General features: G+C 37.8%; 1 protein-coding gene across 2 annotated transcripts in view; it reads right to left on the bottom strand.

Moving 5' to 3' along the window:
* LOC5563548 (serine-rich adhesin for platelets) overlaps positions 1–23,615 on the bottom strand; it is a 157,237-nt gene that overhangs the window by 19,060 nt on the left and 114,562 nt on the right. For both annotated transcript variants that reach the window (XM_021837372.1, XM_021837370.1), the window contains one exon: positions 10,334–10,595. In XM_021837372.1, the coding sequence (XP_021693064.1) occupies positions 10,334–10,595 (262 nt within the window). The remainder of the gene's footprint in view (positions 1–10,333; positions 10,596–23,615) is intronic.

The following is a 23,615-nucleotide window of genomic DNA, read 5'->3' as shown; positions in this document are numbered from 1 at the left end:
ACTGTTCAGCTGTTGAGATTTCACAGGAATCCGTAAAATAATTTAAGTGTGTAGTGAGATTTTAGTTTTATCTACCTCACAAAAATCCTAGCTCCCTTCCCAAATCCAACTTCTTTCAAAAATTCTAGCTACCTCTAGAAATTAACAATTTTCTGTCGAATATCTTATAAGTTTTCTTTCCAAAAATCTCTAACACACTCCAAATCACGCTTAGGAAATCCAATGTGTTTCAGCAGCTTTCTGACCACTTGTTTGACCGGAAAATTACCCAATTTATACTCAGCAATTCACTCAAAAATGATTCACCAATGCAATTCCAGTCCCACCTACACGCTCATCGACCACCAATCGGCTCTGCTCATCTTTTGCACCGACCTTTTCGGAAGCGGCCGTTCATCCGGTTTCAAACCTGTCGTGCATGCTATTCTTCCACAGAGGGACGACCAGAGTACACTAATAGTAATATTTATCATTTTATTGGAACATTAGTTTCGCCTCAGCTCTCTGCCGATGTGCCATACATATTTCTTTTAATAACGATCTGTCTGGTGCGGACTTTCGCAAGGAACCTAGGGCAGAGTGTTGGCACGAATCGGCGCAAAACTCCTCCTACGTCGCCGTCTCATTGCTGGCTGGCTCGTTAGATCCAATTCCGGACACATTTGCCATATTCCTGTGTAAGTGTAACTGCAACGCACAGAGGTCCAGGTTTTTGAAAACTTGGCAACAATCCAATTTGAAAGAAATTCAAGCTATTTTTGCAATGCCCCTTGCTTCAACAATGGAATTTGTTAAAGTTTCTAGCGCATTGTCAATATCAAGTTTTGTTTATAGAGAAATGTTAACATCAAGATGACTATCGATATATGTCGGCCAGCCGGCTCGAAAATAATTGAAAATGGAGCTTCATGGGATATTTGAAATGCAACAGGGAGATGATCAGAATCAGCGTGAATAACCGGTTGGATACAAAGCCAACTAGAGTCGGTTAAGACCAAATCAATCGTAGAAGGGTTTCCAGGGTATCAGGGTATCGAATTGAGAAATATCCTGAAGAGCACTCATCAAATAAAATTCTGCCATTGGGATTGCTTTGCGAATTATTCCATGAGCGATGATTTGCATAAAAGTTACCAATTACAAAAAATTGACATAATTTGCTACGTAATTTCCGCAAGTCAGTTTGGAGCAAATTAACTTGCTGCCTAATGCATTTAGCAAATAGGCAGCTATGAAAGTATGTTTGCCGAGCTGTGTTTCAACAGAAACACCCAAAGTTTCAAAAACTTTAGTTTAGAATGACGAAGCAACTCACCCACATGCTCCATCCAGTTGATCTCTACGATGAAAAAAAGTTATACAAACATCATTCCATTTCGTAATTATTGCCATGAATTTTTAAACCCGGACCACTGTGGAACAGTACGGCTCACCGCTGTCAGCCACCGTGAGAGCCGGGGTATTATTTCCGAATCAAAACCAGAAACGTTTGCAGGCTATGCCCTGAAACCCCACCATCACCATAGGGCCGTTGCCGCTAACCTGCTTTTGGGAAAAGCATGATTTGGTACGAGCAAACACTGATTGAATCTAGAAATCTAGAAATCCATTAGCGAGGCCAAACTCAGCCTTGCTCTGCAGGGTTGGGCGCTCATTTTTGGCGCACATACCTTCATAACTATCCGGAGCGCTGTCCAGCGGTTTTTTGCTCAGATCTATGAATATTGATTTGCTATTGGGTGGTGATGATTGGGTGGACGTTGGGAATTCCTCATTTGGCGATTCGTAGGTTGGTCGGCAGCACCAGTTCGAAACGGTATGGAATTATCGCGTCAATCATCGATCGAGTTTGGGGAGTTTCATAACAAGAAGGCTGCCGTCAACTGTTGGTTTTTGTGCGTTGGTCGGAGTCGAACAGTGACACAGAGCTGTTGTTGGATTTGGATGGCGAAGAATTTGTGAAATATTGTGCAATTACAGACGGTATTCACTGTTGCTAGATAGTTCTGGACATTCAAGGATTCCTTAGTTCTGTTGATTTGTGAAATAGCCGAAACAATCTGACTACACAAAACTTCTCCCGTTGTCCCCAAATCTCAGAAATGAAATCTGGTAAATTCGATGTGCTACCGACAAAAAAACATTAATTGTGATTTACCGTGTTTGCGACTAAGTGGAATTTGCGAAAAAGTTACATGTCTTCTAGGTCACAATCAAACCAACGACTCCCGGTTAACTAGACAAAGCGTGTTACCGCTACGCCACGAGGATGTCGCAGAAGGTCCCTTCAATTTCGCAATAATGTATTCCGACTATAGTGACTCATTCGAGCTAATGTATATTTCAGTTTCATGGTCATACGGTCAAATGATCATTTCAATTTGATCATTCGGTCTAATAATCTATTTGAATTAAGGACTCAAAACATTCAATCTGATAACCCATTTGATTCTAACGATTTAATCAATCTAACTAATCAATCGACCAAGTAAACGTACTTTTTCGGTCAAACAACTTATTCGACCAAATTAAAAAAAATACATAAATTAGCCTTAGATTTCAGTTTCATGACATGTCTGGACAAATAACTCATTCTGCCCATTTAATTTCGACAGTTTTGTTAAAAGAATGCTTAAATGAATCCTTGCATAACAGTGTAGTTCTTGAAAAATTCAGAAATTTCTGCAGAGATAGACGTGCTCTACTAGAGATTCATCAAACATTTAACAGAAAAAAGCAAGTTCCTCCAGGGATTTATCAAAAATATCATAAATAATTTCTTCCAAAAACTTCTCTACGGATTCCTGCAGCCGTTTGCCCAGAACATTGTCCGACTATTTATCCAACATTATCTTCAGGAATGCTAATAATTATTCATACATAATTTTTGCCATGAAATTTTTCATTTACTCCTTCAATAGTTGAGTTGTGTTTGATCCTTCGACCTTCACGCTTGCTCCTGCGGGGGCGAGCGATGAGGGCAGCGATGGATCGTATCACCAACCATTGGTGACTCCCAGATCTTTACCTTCTCCCACTAACCCAATACCCTTTCCATGATAACTGTAGAGATGCAGAGGTCGGTCTCTAGTAACAACGGTTATCTAACTAATATTACTTCCCTTTCCCGATGACCGTAAGGACGTGGCCGGTGAAGTTATTGACTCTTAAAATTTGAGCTCTCGAATTGTGCACATTGAAGAATGGTAAGCTAATCCTAAGCTCCATTCACTAATTCCCTGTGAAACTTCGATTGTTCTGAGTAGCAACTACGAATTGTACGGTCATCCATGCTCATGCTTATGAAATTTTTCAATTACTCTCTCAAAAGTTCTTCGGCTGATTACTCCTAAAAATTGCAATGAAATATCTTCAAGAATTCACAGTACTTCCACTAATATTTCTATTGGAAGTAACTAATCCTACATTTTTTTCTAGGTGATTTCCGGAGATTCCTAAGAAATTTCCTCAGAAACCTCCAGATTACTCTTTTTAAGAAATGCATGTACAAGTTGATCCAGATAATTCCTCTACAGAAATTTCTTTGGGGCTATTTGCTGGAATTCATCCAAATATAACTCCAGCATTAGTTCAAGGGATTACTTTGGTAATCTATTCAGGGACTGTTATAGGAGTTTATTTGAAAGTGAAAAACAGAAAATGTTACACCAGAAACTCATGTTTTCCTAAATGAGGTCATCCAGGGATTCTACCAATGATGTTCACTATGATCTCCCCAAGTATCGCTCGAGGGACTCAACTATTTTTTTTTTTGCAGAAACTCTTACCGTGATTTCTTAAAGCAATCATTGAAGATTACTTCATCGAGAGTTCAGAAGCTTCTCTTGATATCTTCGAAGAAGCTTTCTAGAGATCTCCCAAAATATTCCTGGAAAACTTCTTCCCCGAATGTACAATAACCTTGAATGACATTGACCTTTTGCAATGAAATCCAAGGTTGTGGCTCGTTCGGGGAACTGAAATTCGGGGTGATGACATTCGGGCTAATGGCGTTCGGGGTTATGGGATAGAAGCGTCTTAGAAAATATCCCTGACAAATTACTAAGATAAATGGAAAATATAATAAACCGAATCCCTGGATAATGTCGTGCATGATTTACTTGAATACACCAGACTAAATCTCTGAAAGAAAAAATGGAAATAAATAGAATTACTGAAATATTTGTTGTTGTTTTAACATGTGTAGCTTTAACTAAACTTTTTTAGAGTCTATGGAGCTTTTACTTGAACGATTACTTGAGAACCATTTGAGTGAAACGCTAGAGAATTTAATGATGTTATATGTCGAATTTGTTGAGCAATTTCTAAAAAAAATCCAAAAGATTTTCTCTAATAATTTCTAGAGCTCTGGAATAAACCTTTGTGGTTTCTCTTGAATAAACCTTTGTAGATTCTCTTGAGAGAACTCTTTGTGGAGACCTTTGGAAAATCTCTTATGGTGGTAAGCTCCATCGAAGTTACGACGCCAATCGCGTATCATCCTCGATTTTACTATAGTAAAATCGAGGATAATACGCGATTGGCGTATTAACTTCCATGGAGCTTACCACTATTAGAGTAACAACTGGAGAAATCGGTGGAAGTATTAGTAGAAAACTTTCTATGAGAAATATTAGAATAGTCTCTGGAAAAATGTCCAATGTAATCCCTGTGGAAATTTCTGGAGGTAGTAGCGTAGGAATACCCCAAAATTTCATGGGCCAAATTCTGTCCAAATTCCTCTAGGCACTCCTTTTAACATCACTGGAAAACTTTTACAGACATTGATAGCAAAGAAGTCTTTTAAAGTATTCCAGAAGAATTCTTAAAGCTTCCTACTCGAGAAATCTGATAAATATTCCTGAAGAATCTGTGGAATAGTTGCCAAATCTTCTTAGAAAGTTTTCTTGAGGATACAGATTTGACAACCAAATCTACTGAAAGCAGAAAAAGAAAAAAAATAGAGATCATTTTGGTTAAAATAGTGGGCTTCGTGGCCGTGCGGTCAGTGCTACCAAGCATTTAGTCGCATCGAGTCAAGAAGTGTGGGTTCGATTCCCGCTTCAGTCCGAGAAACTATTAATCAGGAACGTATTTCGGCTGTGCCACTGGGCGTTGCATGCTAGTCCGTTGTCTAGTGTGGTGCTTCCTTCAAAGGACAAATTGTCCACTGGAAGCATTAACGTGTCGGTGTCTTTTTTTGTTATTTTTTAAAGAGTTTTTCACCCGTATATATAAAAAAACTAAAACTCTCACCGCCCAGCAAATATTTGATGGATTTCAATTATTTTTGTTGACTCGTAGCACTTCATTTATAATTTTAAATATCAGATCTTGATCATTACAAACACCTACCCGACCTAATCCAGTGACCCACCAGAATTACGGCTACATGAGCATTCCAGAGTTCCTCAAGCCACTTTTATAAACTAGATTTGTGTACGAGTATACTGACAAAATACTATTGAAATCCATTAAATATTCGCTGAACGGTGAGAATTTTAATATTTTTGCTTTCACTCAGGCCTCTACGGGTTATTTTTTAGAACACTACAACAGCTATTCTGCAGAAAATTCGAAAATTGTCGATAACATTCATTTCTCTAATACGTAGAATGTTTTGGAACTTTTGATTTTTCATATCAGTAGAAGCAGTTATGGCTGTAATGATTTGAGATTAAACCCTTACAACAGCATTAAGGCAATATTTAAATTAGAGCTATTTTGCAGTCAGTACCATGCGTATGTCGATGCCGAGTAATGTTAACAATAATATCTAACCATTATTTTCTACCTTTTGACATCGTATCTCAATTGCTGTTCTGTGTTTTTATAGTACTTCATCAATTTTTAACAAAGAAATTTCTTTGCTAAGGTTCTTATTTTGCATTTTGCCATTATCAATCTTAAAAAAAATTATACATAGTTTTTTGCTTCCACATTCCGTTAGAACGTGACTGGTCACGTTGGGTGTTCTAGAAGTGAAATATTGTGTAATTACTCACGGTAGAGAGACGGATCACATTCTAGGTAATGATTTCAATGAATTTGTGAAGTTTCTACCAATTGACACGCGTTAAAAATTATTTTGTTCAATATTTCATCTTCTTCGGAAATTTCTATTACATGATAACAGTGAGTTATCCAGTTATTCCTCTTTGAATTCCGCTGATGATACCCAAAATGTATCTAGAGAATCTCTTAGGAATATATTCAATGATTTAACGAAAAATGTCCAGTTGTTGCTTTGTGATAATTTTCGAAAAATTTACAATTTTTTTCCATGAACAATTTTTTAAAAATACCTTCTAGAAATATTCGAAGAATATTCTACAGGAGTTTTTGGAGGTTCCTTCCCTACAAAATCAACATAAATATTTCAAAAAGTCAGTTGCAGAGCATTCCACGCATGTTTTGTCATATAGGATATATCCGGAGAACCTTCAGGTTGGGAGATTTAGATGAATCCTTGGAAGAAGTGTTAGGATGCAGGAATGATGATTTTCTGGCACAATTTCAAGAAAAATCATTGCAGAAGTTTCATTAAGAATCCGTGGTAAATCTACGGAAGTATTTTTACCATAATTCCTAAAATAATCACTTAAGAAATTTACTTCCAAAATATCTCGAACAATTTCTAGAGAAATCTCTGAGAAATTTCTGCAAAGAATCGCAAAAGATATTTATGAGAGGAAATACCGCAAGGATTGCTGGTCCGATCTCTGAGGAAATTTCTGAAGAAATATGCTATAGAAACTCCTGGATGTATTTATAAAGATGTCATTGGAGCAACCTCTGAAGAATTTCTATAAAGAAATCATATAGAGAAACGTGAAGCTTCTCTATATGATTTCTTTATAGGGTGGAACCCTTAAAAGGTGGAACTCTAAAAAAATCCTTGGAAAATTTTTCGAGGACTCGATCTTTGAATTCCCATTAGAACTCCAGAGAATATTCTAGCTGAAAATTCTACATTCATTCTTAAAAAAAAGAACTTTGGAAAAACATATCCTGAAAAAATACTGTGAGAATCCGGAAAGAAATCTCTAGAGGAGTTCTTGGAGTAGACCTAAAGCAATTGCTAGTGAAAAACATCAAACAGTTGCAGGAATAGGGTAACGACTGTTTATTTCGTTCTTGAAAGTTCTCAAACGCCAGCGGTAAAAGGTACAGACAACGACCTTTCGAACATTCAGTTTCTCTCACTGACCACCGAGCGGCGACACTGATATTTGTATTCCACTCACTGATCGCGCTACGCTGGATTCGCAAATGGAAAAATGGTAGTCGAGAACTGTTAAAACGTATAATGAAAAACGTGAATTACAAAAGCAATTAGGAAACTGGATTGAAAAAGTAGTTATTAGAAATCACGCTTTATGTGAATACATAACTTTTTGTGTTCAATTCATGTTTCATGATGCTTTCTTGGCTTCAGGATTTCGTTTAAAACATATTGTTCGCAAAAGCTTTTGAAGAATCGACTAAAGCTGAAAGACTCTCTGACAGAAAATCTAAAGAATTCCTAGTGGTTTTGATATTCCAAAAATAAAACCACAGATCCTCAAGAACTATACAAGGTGACTCTTCAATGTATTTATTTAAGATGTTTCATAATAATTCCCAAATGATCGTTGTAAAAACCAACTAGGAAATCCACAAGTAATTTATGCTTTTACTCAACAATTCTTCAAGCGATTCATCTAACTTCTGAATCCCGGGATTTTTCCAGAGTGTAACTAACGCAACGAAAAATGCTTGGAATATTTTCTTGAGGTATCAGTACTACAACACACAAAAGAATTTTTCCGAAAAACTTCATGGAAAAATATTACAGAATCTCTGGAGTACCCTTACATAAACCAACAAACAACAAACAAACAAACTTTTGCTTTTACTTGTTCCGTTATCCAGCCGAGAAATTGGACCATTGTGGACATGATTTTGTTTATTATAAAAAAAAAAAAAAAAAGAATACTGTAACTGTTTACTTCGAAGAACTGATATTTTTTCACGAAGCAAATCAATTTTGATCGTTTGTCCTTTCGACCCTTGTCTGTAAACCTTATAGAGGGAATGAAGAATTGATTTGAGTATTTTATACTGGAGAATGCTTATCTTTCTTTCGACAGATAAGTGTATTTTGACTACGTCTTCTTTAGTGGTAGTGTACTATCTTTTTTCTAGATGTTTGCATCTAGAAAAAAGATAGTACACTACCACTAAAGAAGACGTAGTCAAAATACACTTATCTGTCGAAAGAAAGATAAGCATTCTCCAGTATAAAATACTCAAATCAATTCTTCATTCCCTCTATAAGGTTTATAGACAAGGGTCGAAAGGACAAACGATCAAAATTGATTTGCTTCGTGAAAAAATATCAGTTCTTCGAAGTAAAGCAATACTTGAAGATGCGCTCAGTGGGATTCCTGGTAGAATCCTTGAATAATGCCTGACGATCTTCTGTAAAGATCCTTGAACTTCTGGACCCTTGAGAAATTCTCTCAATAAACTACTAAAATGGCTATTGATAAATTTACGAAAACAAACCCTGATTCCCTTAAAAACTTTCTGTATGAATTGTGCGAGGTGTTCTTTCGAATAAAACTTGAAGATGTGCACAGTGGCATTCCTGGCCAACTACTTGAAAAATGACTGACAAACGCCTACAAAGATATGTGAAACAACTTTTCGACCTTTGAAGAAGTCTTGCAGGATTCTCGCGATAAACCACTGGAATGATACCAAAAGAAATTCTGGAGAAAATTCTGCAGGATTTTTGGGAGGTATCCCAACAATTACTGCAGAAAACCATTGAGAAAGCTCTTTTGGAAATTACTGAAGAAAGTTCATGGGAAATCCCTGGAAGAATTCGTCGAAAAATCGAAGAAATATTTCTGTATGAATCCCCGGAAGATATCCTGGAGGAGTCTTTGGAGAAATCCATGAAAAAAAATCCAGAAATTAATCCTGGAGGATTTTTAGCAATATTGTTTGGAGAAGAGGTCCCTGTAGAAATGGCTTGAATAATTCCGAATAAGGGAAATCCTTAAAGGAATCGAACAACACAAACCACAGTTTGTGTGATCTTGTAGGAAAAACCTCTAAACGACTCTTTTCTAAGCCTCACTACACAAAGTGAACAAAAATGTAGGAAAAATCGGAAAAGCTCCCGACGTAACAAGTCTGTGCAAGAATTACCATAATAATCTATGCAGGAAATCTTAGGAGAATCCCTGGAGGAATTTTCGCAACTATACCTGTTAAAATCATTCAAGGAACCAGCGTTAAACTGTTAGGTATTTTCCCGGAGCAAATTCTAGAAGAATTCTTTTAAGTGCATATTTTTTTGAGGGATATCTGGAGAAGTCTCTAAGATGAATGATCTGGAGGAATCATTTGAAGAATTTTTAAAGCTCTTCCCGTAGAAACAAAGAACTTTTCAACCTACTGTATTTCGACCTTCTGTCCTATTGACGTTTGGTCTTTAAACTGTGTCATTATTTTATCTACAAAGGTTGCTGGAGCAGTTCATGAAGTTATTCTTTAAGTTTTGGAATGAATTTCTTCAGGCATTTATAGACAACTTTCTTCTGCAGAGATCTGCAGAATTCATGTATGAACTATTTCTGGTGCTTTTAAGATGATTTTCAAAGGAAACTGTTAGCTCTTCCTAGTTTTAAATGCTCTCAAGCTATGAAGATTCCCTTTTCAGCATCCCCGAACAAATTGGGGCGTTCCTACTCCGACACCGGAAATCAAATTCTAAAACTACTTCAACCCTTCTGCTGCGTGTTCTCATCACCGTTTTACACCGTAGCAAATAAAACTTCACGATGACTACTCCCCCACTCCAGGACAGGATACCCGAGCAGGAAATGAGAACTGATTGAAAGCTAATTTTTATGTTGTACTAATGTCATCGTGTATGATATCAAAACAACGTATGAGCTCATGATTTTTATATGAACATAAGCAGAATAATAACAAAGTTTGATAACACTGTATCGAACCGAAAACTTTTTTAGTTATTTGATATTTTTATCTAAAACTTGAGAATATTTCTTGAGAATCATCTAAAATAAATTAAAACACCTATCTTCTATGGCAAACAAGCGACCAAAATAGGTTTTATTATAGCTCTCTCTATTTGGGGCTCTCGTTCGCAGCTGATATTTATCGAGCTTGTAACAACTTGCGAATCATTGTCGATCATGGACCGATACAGATGCGATGTTTTTCTTCGCTTGCTTTGATCGGGCTCCGAAATTAACCAATAACGAATTCTGCAATGCCTGATTTTGAAACCAGGTTCTGTTCGGGAAGCGCTTACCTTGCTTTGGAGAACGACGATGAAGACATCGTGCTGCTGCTGGGTTCAGCGACCAAGGATTGGGTTGCCCCCACCACCGGTGGTGATGTTGATAATAACGATGATTCATTGCCACTTTCGTTCACGATTCGCCTCGCTCTGTCACTCCTGTTGCTACTGCCCCCACTACTTCTGCTAGCACTGCTACTGCTGCTGCTACTACTGCTCCTACTACTGCTGCTGGAGCTGGTGGTGCCGGTACTGGAGCTGTTGCTGGCGTCAGCTGAAATTGGAACCGAAAACAGAACGGGAACAACATTATTGAATCAAATTTAATGTGAATGGAAAACTGGAGGCGGAGGGATATAGTCTGTCGAGTCAGCACCTAAAATGCTAGTTGCAAAATCGAAAACTTTCGGTCGATTCACTTATCAGTGAGTTCAAGGGATTAGAGCCAACGATCAGAATACAAAGAACGCTTTATGATTTGGGATGTTGATCAGTGACTCCGGCTTGAGTAACATAAACATCGTCGGGGTGTAGACATTTAAACAGGCAGCTGCCTGTTAACTTGTGCTGAGCCTGGTCCGAAAGTTCAATGCTCGGTCATGGAAAGGTGAGTCACGTGAGAAAGGCACCCTCTGACTCTGTGGGGAAGGGGACAATTTGGGGAACGAATTATTTCACACGTTTTGCAATATCCTGTTGCATGACTGTAGGACGGTATGGTTAGCGTTTTAGGTTTAGAGGCGATTCATTTTGTTTCGAAAACTAGACTTTTTTAAGTCTGTACAATTCTATCTCTAACAACGCATTTCTGCAGATTATACTATTCCTGTTGGGAAATTCTCAAATCGCGTTAATTTTAACGACAATTTAAAAACGTTGTCTTCCTTAAGCCATACGTTACCAGTAATTGTAAATACAGTTAATTCTCCCTTACTCGATATTGAAGGGACCATCGAGTTAGGGAGGTATCGAGTTACAGAACACAAAACCAGTGCAACTGCGATTAAAGAGACCATCGAGTTAGCCATGAAAACCGACTTTTACTATGGTTCTCTAACTCGATATCGAGGTACAGAATATCGAGTAAGGGAGAGTTAACTGTACAGTAACGGCCGTGCAAAAAAAGTTTCCATACATTTTTTTTCATCAAAAACTTATTTTTGCATGAAACGTTGGGAAATGATGTTACTTTTTTTGCCCGGTTTTTGAAATTTTGAACTGAAAACTTTTTTTTTTGCACGGTACGCATTACTCGCGCAAAAACAGAAACGGATGTATCGAGTTAGAGAACCATAATGAAAGTTGGTTTTCATGGCTACCTCGATGATCTCGTGGATCGCATTAGCACTGATTTTGTGTTCACTAAATCGATGGTCCCTTCATTATCGAGTTCTGGAGAGTTGACTGTAAAAGCATTGAATCGATCGTCAATAAGGTCTCAAAGCCTTGTATTGTATTTTTTTTGTTTAAGACCTAAAAACAAATTCTTTTGACTTTTTTTTTCATTTATGAAAGAGTTTCACATGATGCAACACTTCTGTTGAGATGAACGCAGAAGATAACATTACACAGACTTCCGAGTATATCACCAGAATTTCGATGACGTATTAATGTCAAGATCAGATCAGATGGAATTTCCTGGCCCCGAGCGCAACACTCATTGGGCATTCAGATCACCGTCCCATATTGACAATGTAGAATTGGCGAGAAATTCAATGATGAGTCGTTCGATCAACCACTCGCATACCTTTCCCGTGTCTTGCGGTCAGCACGCGATGATTCATTTAACAATCATTAAACCTTGTTGACTGTCGCTTCGTCGTCGTCGTTGTCCTCATCATACATGATGAGTTTTTGCACACATTTGAACATATCGGTGGACCAACCAAATTGAGCTTGTGGGTTGAGCTGGGATGGCCTTCCATTGGAACCGCAAATGCAAGCATTGCTCGCGGATAATTGACGCCTCATACCTCTACATATGGTTTGTGTGTTTGCAATTGTAGCCCTAAAGCAGTAGTTAGGTACAACGCAAATCACTCCCACTTGAGGGACGCGGATAGCTAGTTGCACAAAAAAAAACTCACGCGTGTATCATTGTCGTCCAACAGCGCATAGTGTTTTGTTTCGTCTATTTCATGCGCTTTCTGATTTACTGAACCAATGATATTAACGATACAGTTTGTTCGGAGAAGTTTCTTGGTATATTCAAGTGCATTTAAAAGACAATTTACACCGTCTTCAGCACATCGGCTGCACAGACTGAACGATCACTAATATTAGGCAACGGACAACACGAAACGCCCAGTAGCCCAGCGATGAATTTTTCGTTTGACGAAAAGTTTCCACCGACTGGAGCGGGAATCGAACCCACACCCCGTGGCGCAATACGCCTAGACGACTGACGCCGCTAATTGCAAGGCCACGAAGCCCCATTTTTTGATGCAAAAAGTTGTTGTGACTAATCCACTTGCAGTGAGATAATTAAAATATTTTTTAATAACATTTAGATAAAATAAGGACTGTATCTTGTTACAATAAATGTTAATGGTTGAATGTTTGTTCATTTGCGTCAAATTATTAAATAATGTATAAAATTCCCTAAAAGCCAAATAACTGGAACCTTACAAAAGCATAACAATTAAATGCTCCAAGAGAGCACATGGTTTGTGGCGTGTTAATATAGCCCGGAACTTAGGACTTGGTTAATTTGTGCTAATGCATTCAAATTCAATTTCAACTGCCCCTGAAAAATTGGGTACATCTTACTAATTTTTGTATGATGCTCAGTGCTGCGTTTTAGCTAAATAGTTAGTTCGGAGAAGTTTTTGATAAATAAAAATACAACATTTGATGCGAAGTGTTGTGATCAATCCATCTAGCAGTGAGATATATATTTTTCATAACATTTAGATAGAAATAAGGACTGTATCGACAAGAATTTAGGTGATACATTTCGGAATCATGACCGACTTGTGCACTTTCTCACGATTTCAAAGGCACAAAATGAAGAAATAGTAGGAAAACGTTCCTGATCTTCATATTTTAATCCTTCTGCTGCTGCACAAAACCAAAATAAAAAGTGCACTGTTATTGTATGCATCCTTCCTGAGATTAGTTCTTTTGAAGTTTATTGCAATCTTGAAAATTGGATTCCAAATTGTATCATATTGAGTAACATATTTAACTGTCTCAGAAAAGGTGAGTCAATCTTACCAACTTTTTATGATTCTCAGTTTTGTGTAGATAGAATACCACCAAATTTGAACTATTTTCAATTCGATTATTTAAGTATTAATTATTTATTAATACTTAATGGTAATTATTTATTATAATTACTACTTCCATGACCACCTTAAGGCTAAGTAGCCCGCAATTCGTTTTGGCAGCCATGTTGAAAATGCAACTGGCAATTTCAAAGTAATAAAACTCAGTCCTCATTGTTGATATTGATACGCAAAAGTATCATTATATGTTCTTACATGCAGAAAGTATGCTGATACATTTTCAGCTACATCATTGCAATACCAACTGATTTTCTTTAATTCGGAATTGTGACATTATTCAGCAACAATCATCAACGACGTGTACATATTTTAATGACGGCGAAGTAGGCCCTTAAAATAAAGGTGTCGCGGTGATAACATTGGAAAAGAATATATTTTGAGATGTCTAAAACGAATAATATTTTGATTGAACGTTACATGTTCATCATTTTTTTTCGTGTTCCTCATTAATTGAATTGGTCGACGTTTTGTCATATTCTCGCATTTTTTTTGTGTTCGACGTGTTTATTATTTTGTGTTCGATGTTTTATTATTTCGACGTTTTGGCATTCGAAGTTTGGCATTCGACATTTTGGCATTCGGCATTTTGCCTTTCGACGTTTTGTCGAACGACTTTCCAAGGCATTTGTTTCCATGACTCGATATTTCCATGAGTCGTTTATCCCTTCAGATATCGCCTCATGGAAGTTCGACTGTATACCATTTAATTTTCAACGATGCTCTTAATTGTCCTAAACTAAAACTTTGTGTACACATTTGTTTGTATTTGTATTTGGAAATACATTTGTATTTGAAACGCCTACCAAATATATTTAAACTGAACTAAAACGTAAGATTTTGAACAAAAAAAACTTTATTTAGAGGTGGAATCGAATGGGAAAAGCTACAAATGCAAAAACTATTGTATAAAATTGAAATTATGCACTAAGGTGAATACAGAAACTTGAATTTTCAAAAGCACAAATTTTATGAACAAAACAACTGTTTGTTTTCTGCGCAATTATATCTTGTGCAATTTTCTTATTGTTTATGGAAAACACTTTAAAAATGTTAATGCGCAACTTTACAGGCGTGGAACGAATTTTTTTGTTCAGAAATATTTAGCGAAAAACCAAATGCAATTCAATATGAATACCGAATTGTTACAGCCTGCAATAATGCAGCTTGAAAGATAAACGAGATCATATATTTTAGAATTAGAAACTATATGTTTTAGGTAGATTTTGGAATTATAGTATCAATTTACGGTTGTCGAAAATTACAGATTTAAAAAAAGTGGTGAAAATGAACAGCGTATCCACGGAACAATTTAATTTTGAAAAATGCTCCGTGAGCCAAAAAGATTTAAAACCCCTTGCACTAGAGTTTAAAACTTAAAACTCTAGTGCAGTGGTTCCAAAAATGTTCAGGATCGTGGCGTCCCATACCATTTTCTTGAAATATAACACCAATATAACAAATGCGAAATGCAGAATGTGAAGAACTAATTCATGTATGAATAGTGGTCCCGGCAAACTTAATCTTGCCATCAAGCAGGCAGTTGAAAAACGCCATAAAATCTAGCATACAAAATGGTACATTTATTTTCTCCCGTTTTCCCGACTAAGAAAGAATTTTGGAAATCTGTTAACCCTTTCTCAAGCCAACTTGTGACAACCACTATTCATTTTTAAAATAAACAAATTTTGAAATACTTTAAGCATTTTTCTTTGTTTTATGTTTCATGTTCAGGTATAGTATGACAACAGCCAAGAAGTATCACTGGAATTGGCATTAGCATTCTTTTCTCAGCTCATTTTCAAAGATCCAAAGTTATTTTCAAAACTATAAAACGATATTAGGATATTAAGCCGAGAATCCAGTCTCACAAAGATATAATTTGTTGCCGCTAAAATATAAAATCGCCAAGCGTTCAAAGTTATCTATAAAAAGCTATCAATTGAGAATTGAGATTTTCGCATTCATTCAATGACTAATACATAAAATCTACTTTCTATTTTGAACAATGTATCATTTTTGTCAGATTTAGCCTTCAAATTACAGTAAAACCTCCATGAGACGATGGTCATGGTCACTATGATGTCATGGTTACTATGTCATGGTAACTATGATGGTCCCCTCAAACAGCTTCCCTTAGCTTTGCTATTCCATGACTCGATATTTCCATGAGTCGATGATCCCTTCATATATCAACTCAGAAAGGTTTGTCTGTAATATATTTCTTTAAAAGATATTCATTTTAAAGATACACACTAGGCCGTCCCTTATTTTTCGAAAATGCGAAATGTTAAAAGTTCGTCGTTGTCAAGTGCTCGTTTTGGTGAGAAAAAAATCAGGTAAAAATTTGAAGTCCGTACGTGGACGCTAAGTGGTCCCCCAACGGCCCTGAAGGTATTGGGTGAAAATGATCCCCGTGCGTCAAATCGAGCTCGCTGCTCTAGTGTACGCAACATGAGTACGAAAAGCCACTAGTAACAAATTGATAATCAGCATAGAATTTTAAGTAAAATAGTATTTTATACTGTGGATATCTTCACAACAATGCACGCTGACAAAACAATCGGAATTACAAAGGGATCGTTCAAATATTACGTAACGCAACAGGGGGAGGGAGGGGGTCTTCCGTAGTGTTATGATCCATACAAAAAAAAAAAAATTTGCATACAAAAGCTGTTACATGGGGGAGGGAGGGGGTCTAAAATTGACAAATTTTGCGTTACGTATTATTTGAATCATCCCGAAGAAAACAAACTTCTATGCTGATCATCAACGCATGCAGGAGAATTTGTTAATAGTGGCTTTTCGTACTCACGTTGCGTGCACTACAGCAGCGAGCTTGGTTTTGCGCACGGGTATCATTTTCACTCAATACCTTCAGGGCCGTTGGGGGACCACTTAGCATCCACGTACGGACTTTAAATTTTTACCTGATTTTTTTCTCACCAAAACGAGCACTTTACAACGACGAACTTTTAACATTTCGCATTTTCGACAAATAAGGGACGGCCTAATACACACTTTAAACTACTAAACATGCACCTTTAAATTTTTTTGTAATTAATCCCGTGAAGGTTGATAATCAGAAAGCTAAAATAAAGAAACTTCAATCGAAACTTTAAAAAAATGTTGACTGATGTGGAAATTGTGTAGCATGATGTGTATCATTCAAAAAAGTTGTCTTTCAAAGAAAAGATCAAATTGAGGATATTAGATCTGTAAGAAAACATTGTCAAAACTTAAAAAAAGAATTGTTGATTATATTCTCTTGCTCTTTTTTGGAAATTATTCGTTTTGTGTCAATGGTTATGTTTGGGAATGTCTAAAATTCAGCTCACTAACTATCTTCCTTGCAAAAAAAAAAACTGTTCATATAGAGCCTAATATGTTTTTCTTCTTTCAAATGTTCAAAAATGCGCGTTTTATTTCTTGTTGTTCTTAATATTGCCCATATTTTGAAAGATTTGTAACAAGTTTGTTTAGAAGGCTGACAAAAATGTATTTATACTCCAATGGGATTTATTAACTGACATGAACCTCAACTAGGAATGTTAAAAAAATCCCGCACTTCATCACCTAATTATTTCGAAAAATTGACTTCGTCAGGCGAGTCTTCAACTGAATTGTCAGTGTTATGAACGTTTAAACAAATTGTTGACTTTTGAAAATAATTTAACTGTGGTTTTTTACTAATAAATTATTAGATGAAAACTGAATTTAGTACTTTACCATTTAATTCCACTAAAGCTTGTATCCTTTGATAGGTACTCGTAATTCGACCTCAACAGTATGGTCGTTTTCGGTTTCGTGTACTAAACTCCACAAAGTCCACTATTGTTATGTTACTTAATCGAATCAAGTACAGTTGAAGTCGAAATACGCGTATCTGTCAAAGGATACAAGTGGAATCAAATGGTACAACACTAAATTCAGTTTTAATTTGGTCGATTTATTATCATACTAATTGATAATTATCCATTAATTTATAAGTTTTACGGCGCGCCAAAATTAAATGGTATAGTAATGAATTCGGTGTTCATTTCCACTTAACAGCTTAACTATTGTTTTATTAGTTTAAATAAGCTTATTTTGCTTAAAACTATGTACAGCTTTTAAAGGTGTAAGCAAGATTGGTGGAAAAATTAGTGCCAAATGATCAGCCTGTACAAATTTTGAGTGCTAAAAATGTTGTGTAAGCTTAAGTATGAACTACTGAACTAATTTGTGAAAATATTCATCATAGCAACAATAAAGATAGCAAGAGTTGTAAAATAGTGATAATAGTGCCCTCGGTTTACGGTACTACAAATGCATTAATCTAGGAGAACAAGCATCTTAAATCATTGAATTTCTTTCCGATACAGCCCTTAAGATGTTTCCGACGAAGTTGTAGAAATGTCAATTTGAAACAATTTTGTTGCAGAAACGATTTTCTAACTCTTTTTCTTGAGATATCTGCCGTTGTATGTAAATGACCCAGAAAGATCATATAAATTATCATAACTCTTTTCCAAGATATTTTTTTTAAAGGCACCTACATTTTAAATGATGGGTGATAAATGACTGGACAATGCGTACCATTGGTACTTCGCGTACCTGCATGTATAAAATAGACCCCATTTGTGGTCCTTAGCCTCTTGTCCAGTAACTCCTACACAGATAAAAATATTTAAATTTCAGTGTAGTGTAAACAGAAGAGTATAGTGAAAGTAAATCAAATTCATTTATTGTTACAGCATCACGTTTAATTTTCAACTAAAGATGCTTAAATGTTACATTATCGTGTAAATTTAAAGTGAATTCGTTTGAAAAATGAGCGATTTGTCGTTGACATTTCAGTTTATTTTGATGTAGCTTATCAGAGCGTCTGTTCTCCATGTTAGGGGCGGCTCAAAACAGCGTCTGTTCTCCATGTTAGGAGCGGCTGATCATCGTCCTAGTGCCAGCGTGGGTCTCTAAACAGCGCTGTGCACGATGATCCTCCGGCGAGACAGGGGGTTGGTGCAGGCCTTACAAGCCAGCCGTAAAAATCATCAGTACAGGAAGCATACAATGTAAATTCGCACCGGAACAATCGGCATAGACCCAGACATCGAAAACGGACTAACGATTGGAAACTCGAATCATGGAACTGTAAGTCTCTCAATTTCTTGGGAAGTACCTACATTCTTTCCGAATTATTAAGGGTCCGCAAGTTCGGCATCGTAGCGCTGCAGGAGGTTTGCTGGAAAGGATCGACGGTACATACGTATAGGGATGGTTATACCATCTACCAGAGCTGCGGCAACAGACATGAGCTGGGCACAGCTTTTATCGTGATGGGCGAAATGCAGAGGCGCATGATTGGGTGGTGGCCAATCGACAGAATGTGCAAGTTGAGGATCGAAGGCCGTTTCTTCAATATCAGCATAATCAACGTGCACAGCCCTCACCTAGCAAGTGACGATGACGATAAGGACGCTTTCTACGCGCAGCTGGAACGTGAGTACGACGGCTGCCCAAGCCATGATGTCAAAATCGTTATCGGAGATCTCAACGCTCAGGTTGGCCAGGAGGAGGAATTTAGACCGATTATAGGGAAGTTCAGCGCTCACCAGCTTGCGAACGAAAACGGCCTTAGACTGATTGATTTCGCCGCCTCCAAAAACATGACCATACGTAGTACCTACTTCCAGCACAGCCTCCCGTATCGGTACACCTGGAAATCATCCCAACAGACTGAATCGCAAATCGAACACGTTTTGATTGATGGAAGATACTTCTCCGGACATTATCGACGTCAGAACCTATCGCGGCGCAAACATCGATTCGGACCACTACCTTGTGACGGTTAAAGTGCGCCAACGACTCTCCGTTGTGAACAACATTCGGTACCGACGCCCGCCACGGTACAATCTGGAACGACTCAAGCTACCCGAAGTCGCAACAGAATACGCGCAAAGCCTTGAGGCAGCGTTGCCGGAAGAGGGAGAGCTCATCGAAGCCCCTCTTGAGGACTGCTGGAGTAGTGTCAAAGCAGCCATTAACAACGCAGCGGAAGGTGCCATTGGGTTCGTGGAAGGAAATCGACGGAACGGTTGGTTTGACGAGGAGTGTCAGACGGTTTGGATGAGAAGAATGCAGCGCAGGCGATGATACTGCACAAGGCACCCGTCAAAACTTGGAACGATTCAAACAGAAGCGAAGACAGCAAACCCATCTATTCCGGGATAAAAAGCGCCGCCTGGAAGAGTTAGAGTGCGAAGAGATGGAGCAGCTGTATCGTTCTCAAGAAACGCGTAAGTTCTACAAGAAACTCAATGCATCCCGCGAACGCTTTGTGCCGCGAGCCGAAATGTGCCGGGATAAGGATGGAGGTATCTTGACGGACGAACGTAAGGTGATCGAAAGGTGGAAGCAGCACTATGAACTACGATGAACACCTAAACGACGATCAAGACAGCAGGAGGAATGGCTTCATCAGTACGGCGGATAAGGGAGACGTGCCAACTCCCACAATAGGCGAAGTTAAGGATGCTATCAATCAGCTCAAGAACAACGCAGCTAGAAAGGATGGTATTGGAGCGGAACTTATTAAAATGGGCCCGGACAGGCTTGTCTGCGCCGATTGATAGCCAGGATCTGGGATACAGAACAGCTACCAGAGGAGTGGAAGGAGGGAATAATATACCCAATATACAAAAAGGGTGACAAGTTAGAATGTGAGAACTATCGAGCGATCACCATTCTTAACGCAGCCTATAAAGTGCTTTCCCAGATCATCTTCCGCCGTCTATAGCCACTGGCAAGCAGGAATCGAACCCACACTCCTAGACACGATGCGGCTAAATGTTTGGTAACACTAACCACACGGCCACGAAGCCCACAAATTTTCTTTTTTTCGTTCTCTACAAGGGTCCTTAATAGACAGTTTAAAACTGTGGAAGTGCTAATACTAAGAACACTAAGCTGAGAAGTGGGCTCTGTCCTGATAGGGGCGTAGTTATAGACAGAAGATTAATGTTTTCTATGAAGCTGTTTGCTACAGTAAAACCTCCATGAGTTGATATTGAAGGAACCATCGAAACATGGAAATATCGAGTAATGTAACAGTTATTCTTTGGAATGCTGTTTGCAGGGACCATCATAGTAACCACGATTTTCTGTTTTAGTATGGTTCCATGAATCGATATCGAGTGATGGAACATCGACTAATGGATGGTCGACTGTATAAACAAAAATGTGTCCTTGCTGAACATCTTTTGAAATGACCAAGTTGGTCATAAATTTCATTTTTTTAAGGGGAAGTTTGTGTCCGCATATATGTTTTCGGTGCAGAATAGCGCAGACAACCCTTATAAGAGAATCCTGAGATTCCCATGTGAATCCTGGTATTTTAGTGAAGATTATGAGTTTCCGGTGTGAATTCTAGTGTTTCAATGTAAACCTTGTGCGCCCAGAGACTTCAATTTTGATCCGGGAAAGCCAGTGTGAATGGGAAAATTCTAGTGTAGCCCGTTATTTTCCAATGTGGATACTGGTACTCAAGTGTGAATCTTAGGATTTCAGTATAGATCCTTCGAATCCAGTGTAGATTCTGGGATTCCAGTGTGAATCCAGGTATTACATTATGGATCCTGGTACTCCATTATGGATCCTAAGATTGTAGCTTTGATCATGCAATACTAGTGTTGATCATGGAAATCCATTGTGAATTTTGGAACTTTAGAGTGCGTCCTGGGATTCCATTATGGGTCCTGGTATTCCAGAGTGGATTCTGGGATTCCAATTTGTGATCCAGTATAAATCCTGGTATTCTAATTTTGATCCTGAGATTTAAGTATTGATCCTGGGATTACAATGTAGATGTTGGCATCCAGTGTGGAACCTTGGATTCCTGTGTGGATTCAGGTATTTCAGTGGGTATTTTAGTACATATTTCCTGTGTGGATCCTTGAATCGGAACATAGGTCTTTGGTTTCCAAGGTGAATTCTGGAATTCTAGTATGGATCCTAATATTTACGGTGTGGATCCTAGGATTTCAGTGTGGATATTGGAATACCAATGGGGATTTTGCAGTGTGGACCCTTGGATTCCAGTGTGGACCCTGCGATTGCAGTGTGTATACTGGGGTTCCAATGTGGATCCTGGAAATCAATTGTACATCCTGGGACTCCAGTGTGGATCCTGGGGCTTCAGCGAGGATGCTATGTTTCCAATGAGGGTTGTGATTTCAGTGTTTTTGGATTTCATTGTGGATCCAGGGTTTCCAGTGTGATTTCTGATATATCAGTGCGGATTCTGAGATTTCAGTGTGGATTCTGTGATTCTAGTGTAGTTCCTGGGATTTTAGTGTAGATTCTGGGATTTCAGATTATTTCTGGGAATCTAGTATGGATTCTGGGATTGCAGTGTGAATGCTGGGAATCCAGTATGGATTCTGGGATTGCAATATGGATTCAGGTGTTAGTCTGGATCCTAGAGTTTCAGTTTGGACAGTTTATAGTGGGGTTTATAGTTTAGATTGTTTTATTGCATCGTGGATCCTAGAATTCTAATGTGGATATTGGTATTCCTGTCTGGTTCGTTGTAGTTTAGTGTGGATCCTGGAACTGTTGTGTGGTTCGTAATGTGTCAGTGTGGATCCTAGTGTGGATAATGGGAATCCAGTGTGGACACTGAGATTGCAATATGGATTCAGGTGCTTCAGTCTGGATCATAGATTTTCAGTTTTTTAAGGGTATGTTTGTGCCCGCATATCTGTTTTCGGTGCAGAACAGCGAAGAAAATCCTTATAGATCATGAAAGTACCCTATCTTTACTTCCGGCAGGCAGTAAGTTTATAAGTGTCTTTTCATGCGTTTTCGCTATCAAAGCCTCATGAAACACAAGAGACAGACAGTTGCATTGTTCGGCAAAATAAACGTGTTATAACAACTTAGCAAAAGACATGGAAAATTGATAAAAATCTTAGTAGAAAATTATAAACAAAAATTACTGCAATAAAGTTTGTTCATACAGTTTATGTGCAAATTGTTTTAATAATTTCATAACTATTTTCGAAAACTTTTAACATATATCATGCCTTCTACAAAATTGGTAAGACACGTGTTTTTCCTGAACATCCCAACTCTTTAAAAAATGTCAATTTGTGGTTCATAAGGCATATGTATTTGAAAGTAAAAACAACCCCTGGATGCTGTGGCATGTCTAGGATTTTAAAATAATGCAATACAGATTTTAAAATAATGCAAGTCAGAAATTCAGAGTGAATTCTTCCAAAATCTTACCAAGTATTATCTATAAATTCTGCCCAGGATTGACAGAGAATCATGTACTGAATTCTGTGAAAATTTTACCCAATATATTTCGAGAATCCTACGAAGGGTTCTGTGAGAATTTTGCCTAGGATTCGCTCGAAACCACGCGCAAGGATTTCGAGTTTTTTTTATTCAAACTCAGAATTCTGTTAGAAATCCATCAAAGGTTTTGTTAAGACCCTGTATAGGATAGTGAATCCAGGCTAGGATTCTGTGGATTGCGGTTAAGGATTCTACGAGAATCATGTCCAAGTTTTCTGTAGAAATCATCTTAAGAGTTTTGTGAAAATCTCTCGCATTATTTTTGGAAATAAATCTGACATAGATGTGTAAAATTAATAATCAGGAATCTAAATTACTTGAGCTTGATTGGTCGCCCGTGATTGCTGATTAATGAACAGGAATCTAAATTGCCTAATAAAAGCAATATTATTATTTAAAATTCAAATTTCAAATCTAACAATTGCACAGCGGAACTGCCTTCTTCTTCTTTTCTGGCGTTACGTCCCCACTGGGACAGAGCCTGCTTCTCAGCTTAGTGTTCTAATGAGCACTTCCACAGTTATTAACTGAGAGCTTACTATGCCAATGACCATTTTTGCATGTGTATATTGTGTGGCAGGTACGAAGATACTCTATGCCCTGGGAAGTCGAGAAAATTTCCAACCCGAAAAGATCCTCGACCGGTGGGATTCGAACCCACGACCCTC

The sequence above is a fragment of the Aedes aegypti genome, chromosome 1, assembly GCF_002204515.2.
Source record: "Aedes aegypti strain LVP_AGWG chromosome 1, AaegL5.0 Primary Assembly, whole genome shotgun sequence".
NCBI lineage: Eukaryota > Metazoa > Arthropoda > Insecta > Diptera > Culicidae > Aedes > Aedes aegypti.
This window is presented reverse-complemented; position numbering and strand designations above follow the sequence as displayed.